This window comes from Anopheles aquasalis, chromosome 3 (assembly GCF_943734665.1).
Source record: "Anopheles aquasalis chromosome 3, idAnoAquaMG_Q_19, whole genome shotgun sequence".
Lineage (NCBI taxonomy): Eukaryota > Metazoa > Arthropoda > Insecta > Diptera > Culicidae > Anopheles > Anopheles aquasalis.
Genome location: NC_064878.1, coordinates 62551049 through 62556048, shown reverse-complemented (window position 1 = coordinate 62556048; position 5000 = coordinate 62551049). Strand labels below are relative to the sequence as shown.

Sequence of the window (5000 nt, the reverse complement as noted above, 5' to 3'; positions counted from 1 at the left end):
CATCTGGCTCCAGCTCCCCGTCGTTCCGTGTGTTTTCGCTTCAATTGCATCATCAGCATGGCATTGGCATGGCAGCGACTCTCTGATACACCATCGGTAGCATGGTTTACGCGGCTCAATCCGGTTAAATCGTGCCGGCGTGCGGGATTTCCCATTGGAGCAACCCGGTTCGAGGCTGCCGTCGCGCTGGGGTTTTGGTGCAAAAAACCTGCTCCACCGTTTTCTTTGTGCAGCAACACAAAGCACCAATAGTGTGGCGGACAGTGGAGAGGCCCATTCAAGAAGGGTGCGCAAACAACACATCTCTGTGTGCTGCCTCCCAGCAAGCACATCGCATAAAGAGGAGGCAAATAACAACTACGCACTCGTCCAATCCTCATAGCCGCGCGTCGCATTATGTAAAGATCGCTTCGAATCCGCCATCACGGCAGCAGATTGCTACTGACTGCTGTTTTGCCATTTTTCCGTAAACAAACTCCCTGACCGAACGTGTTGACTGGAAATGCTTATCGGGGAACCTTGTGCTGGAGTTAAAGATTAGAAGTTTCTGTCTCTCTGTCGGGGTCTGTTCCGGTTTGATAACTAAATACTACTGCCCAATGACATCCCGTTGGACTAACGGAACAGTTTCGCAGCCATTTAGAGCCATGGAATTGATCACAGGGGTTTGGAATAAACATTTATTCTCAGCCTTCTTCGTTCAATTCGTTATGCAAACAAGTGGAAGACCGCACGCGGAGCAGCGATAAAAGGGCTGCCAATCATAAGCCAATCCCGGACACGGGCTGAAAGAAGATGTTTTGTTTTTCGATGATGCTCTCCACCCTGGCCACCCCAGCCAAAGCGACATCTCATCTCATCCAACCTCTTCAATACCGGTCGCCGGTTGTCATTTACGTCAGCAATGACTCGGAATCATCACTGTTCGCACTCGATATGATGAGTCATTTCATCGTCACTGTGATGTGCTTCGAGTGGATGCTTCCATTGTTTCTCTTTCGTTCTCATCTCGCGTCAATCCCGCAGAGCACACACCTGAGAAGAGAGTAAGTTTGGACCAAACCGGCAAATGGCACACTAGGTTTTGAATGCCAGCACTAGCCCCCCTGGCCCCTCCTTGCTGGCCTACATAGTAGTGGCATGGGTCGAGTACGTCACGCCACATCATTCCATTTCATTTGCCTGCCCTGCCCTGTCCTGCCGTCGTCGTTATTGATTCGGTGGCCAGCATTCCATCGCCTGAAACTGGGTGATTTTGACCGCAAAGTGGGGTGGGTTGTGTGCAACCCCCTTCAATCCACAGAACAGAACCATTCCGGGAGGTTGGTGTCCATTGGCTGTCATTGGGTACTCGTCGGCAGTGGCTAGATCGTTCGCTGTGGCTAATGGTCCGTAAGCGAATGGGTTTTGCTCCACTAAAAAACCCCCGCCCGGTACCAGGGTGGCTGGTGGCCACTCGAGGGAACACTTCTCTTCTTCTCGTCCCGGGTCCCGGGGGTGCTATGTTTGATCGATTCGGTCCCAATCGGCCACACCGACGACCACACCACGGGAATGGAATCCATGCCACCGTTACATAATGTGGCCACAGCAACTACATGGTAGCAATCGCAGTAGGCCACCGCCGTACGGCCGGCCGTAAGATGATGAGTGTTACACAAAGTGAAGTAGGCCTTTCGAGCGGGCGATAGAGAGAGAGCCTGCTGCCAAGCACCAACGCCTGCTGTGGTGTATGCTCTGGGGTCTCAAGTGAGGCTCCACATGCCATGGCTGTACCGGTTTTGTGGATCAACCGTTGATAAGATATCGCACTAATCGGCTCAAGAGGCACTATCCTCGGTTTACGGAGGAAATTGTTGCTTCGAAAAAAATGGAAGGGTGCAAATATCGCGTGCCACCACCACGACCACCGGGTGCAATGCCATGTGTTGCTCATCCTCGAACAGTATTGTCACTGATAAAGGGGGGGCCTATTGCTGGTGACACTAGGGTGGGTGGAGGCACGGACCGGGGCGTTGAGTTGAACAGCTTTCAATTGGAGCATCACCTTGTGCCAATCGCGAGCGGGGGAGGGTGCGCGATTAAACAATTGTCCCATTAGAGAGAGAGGCTGATAAGAAGGGTGGGTGCTTCATGGTTTTGATTCCCATTTGTCAATTGCGATGAACGGAACCGTGTCATCCGGTGTTGTCAGTCGCATCACCCGGCGGATTGGTGACAATAACGATTGGGGGCGATTATGAGGCGAAATCCGCTGTTCGTTTAGCATGGAGATTATGAGTTTTTTCCCTAGTTCTGTTCCGTTGTTTTGTTTTTATTTTGAAGCGGAATAGGTGTCCCATCTGCTTTCTGTTAGTCGACTAATCATAAGCCATTTTTTCCCTCATTTCCATCCGCAGAGAGCCTTTTGAAACAAAACCCGTACTGGCGGCAGCTTTAATGGTAGTCAAAGGAAGACATTCCATGCTAGATGTAGTGAGAGTCGAGACTCGTTCCAATGTAAGTTCTTCATGCCTCCCCGGGGGGGTGATGCTGCATCACATGGCAGGAATTCATCGTCATAATCGTCCCTTTTCTCTCTCCCCAGATAATGTTCTCGTTCCTGTCGGTGGGCTGGGGTCTAATCTCGGACATCGACATCGAGAGCGAACGGTTGCGCGCCATCGGAGGCCAACGGTTCACCGTGTGGTCCGTGCATCGGTTAATAAGCCTCCGGACGTACCATGGCAAGGTATCGTACCTTCCGGCACTGCCAAGCCAACTGAACGGATCGGCGAACGGTGGTGCTGGCGGAGTTGGTGGTGGTCACTATACCAACGGTGGCCCTGGTACTGGTCCAGGTCGTTCCGGTGCGATCGGTACGCTGAAGCACAGCGTAAGCTACAACACCACGCTCAACTGCCGCGACTGTCGGCATGATACGACCGGCAGCTGCGATGCCTGTGATACGAACTTTAGTGACGTGCTGTCGCTTGAGACTGGCATGAATCTGGATTCTTTTCGACCCCGCATCGACAGCTGGTATTCGGCGACGTCGCGCAAAAGCACCTACTTCTCGACCGTCGATAGCGTGTACGAGAGTGATAAGGCTTCCAATGATGACGACAGTGGGAGCAGGGCAGCCGGTGGCGCCAATGGGACGGGTGGACCGATCGTACAAATGTACGGCCCACCATCGCGACTGCCCGCCCTGACCGCTGCCCTGCCCGACACCTGGACAACGATTGCGGGCGAGTTCGTGATGGTGCATGCCGCATACCAGACGCACCTCAGTACCGATTGCTACTTTGCGACCGAATCGCACCTCAACGATGGACTCATCTGGTTGCTGATTATCCGTGGTGGTGTGTCGCGATCGCAGCTTCTCTCGTTTCTGCTCGGATTGAGCAGCGGGACGCATCTGCCGGTACAGGCGAACGAGTACATTCAGATGGTACCGGTGACGGCATTCCGGATCGAACCGGCCAGTACGAACGGCCACATGACGGTGGATGGTGAGAATGTCGAGTGTGGACCGATTCAGGGTGAAGTGTTCCCGAGCCTAGCGAAGGTGATGGTACCAAAGTAGAACGGGCCCCGGGGTGGATAGATGTATGCTGAATCATTTGAAATGGCTTCGCATTAGTGTAGCGTGTTGGTCAGGGGCCAGGGACGAAAGAGGAAGAACAATAGAGTAACGTAATGGTTAGTGACAATTGTACATCATCCAGTGAGACACGCGAGGGGAAGGTGTACACTAGATATGCGTGTATGGTAATGAGAGAACCATACCGAGAACCTATCGAGACCCAGACACCAACAGATTGGATTGTAGCTTTTGCGGGTTTGTTGCAAGTGTTGTGTTTAAGATTTTGTTAATATTCATTGTGCGTTGATGTGCCACTGTTAACGGTCGGCTGCTAGGATCGGGCAGATACGATTGCAATTGTTTATAGTTATCAATCGGCAATGAATGGTTGAGGTGGAACTGAACTTCATTCAATAAGGCAGCTTTGGACGAGCAGCCTTTTCCGTTTTGTTTCCGTGCCAAATGTGTATAATTTTTGAAATTTTCTTTTGCACTTTGCAAAACTAAGGTGGCGACGAACGTGAAACTAGGATGCATTCCACGAAAGTAGTACGAATTCATTCAATAATTCCATATCACTGTGTGCGTACCGTGAGTCACGATAGGGGCGAACGAAACCGACAAGCAATTGAATCATTTCCTTACGATAGGAGAATTAAGGGGAGAACGAGTGCGCAGTGTGCACCGTAGTGCATAAAGATCCAAGTATTACTGATATGTCGATTCCAATAAAGTCAATAATAAAACATCCTACATTACCAAATTAGGTAGCAAACATGTAAACGCCCCGGAAAGCACTTCTTAAAGTTTAGCATACATTTTACAAACCACGAAATAGTCACGAGTTATTGAAATCATCACACACGTAGTGGCGGCGACACGCCGATGGTAGTGCAAACAATAAGGCTAGCTAGTAGCGGGGGGACATTAGGTTAGCAATGGTAGCATTTATAGTATCTTTCCAGCATTATTAAAATATACAGAAACATATACACAATTGAGAAGAAACCAGGGAGGTGGCAGGCATAGGCAGGAGATCGATTTCAATCTGAACGAGCACAACCGAGAACCGTCACTAGGATATGTACTAAATCATGAAATACCTCTACTTTGTTATCACTTTTCGCTTTTCGCAGTCTGCCTAGAATTCTAGTCGAATAACGCGTGTGTCCTCCATCCACGCGCCTCTTTGGAAAGGGGTACGTGCTCTTCTCTGAAGCGAAACACACCATAGAATAAGCAATAAGATGGAAAGATGGGTGCAGTTATCAATTCCGTGTTAAGGGAAGCCATAAGACAGACACCACAGCATTTCATCTCCGTGCTCTAGCGATTTCCCTAGGCCCCTACCGTTGTTGTACGCGTACGTACAACATTACCGTCCATCGAGAAGCATTAGCATGAGCCAACGTGTGAACGTGGAAAGATGTTT

At 50.4% G+C, this 5000-nt stretch overlaps 1 protein-coding gene across 2 annotated transcripts in view; it reads left to right on the top strand.

Annotated features, from left to right (window-relative positions):
* The window catches only part of LOC126578788 (probable E3 ubiquitin-protein ligase HERC4), a 15197-nt gene that overhangs the window by 4761 nt on the left and 5436 nt on the right, over positions 1 to 5000 (top strand). The window contains exons 2-3 of one of the 2 annotated variants that reach the window (XM_050241694.1): positions 2400 to 2499; positions 2588 to 3539. In XM_050241694.1, coding sequence (XP_050097651.1) covers positions 2400 to 2499; positions 2588 to 3539 — 1052 coding nt within the window. Of the gene's footprint in view, positions 1 to 2399; positions 2500 to 2587 lie in introns of both variants that reach the window. The other variant, XM_050241693.1, reaches the window with a different exon arrangement.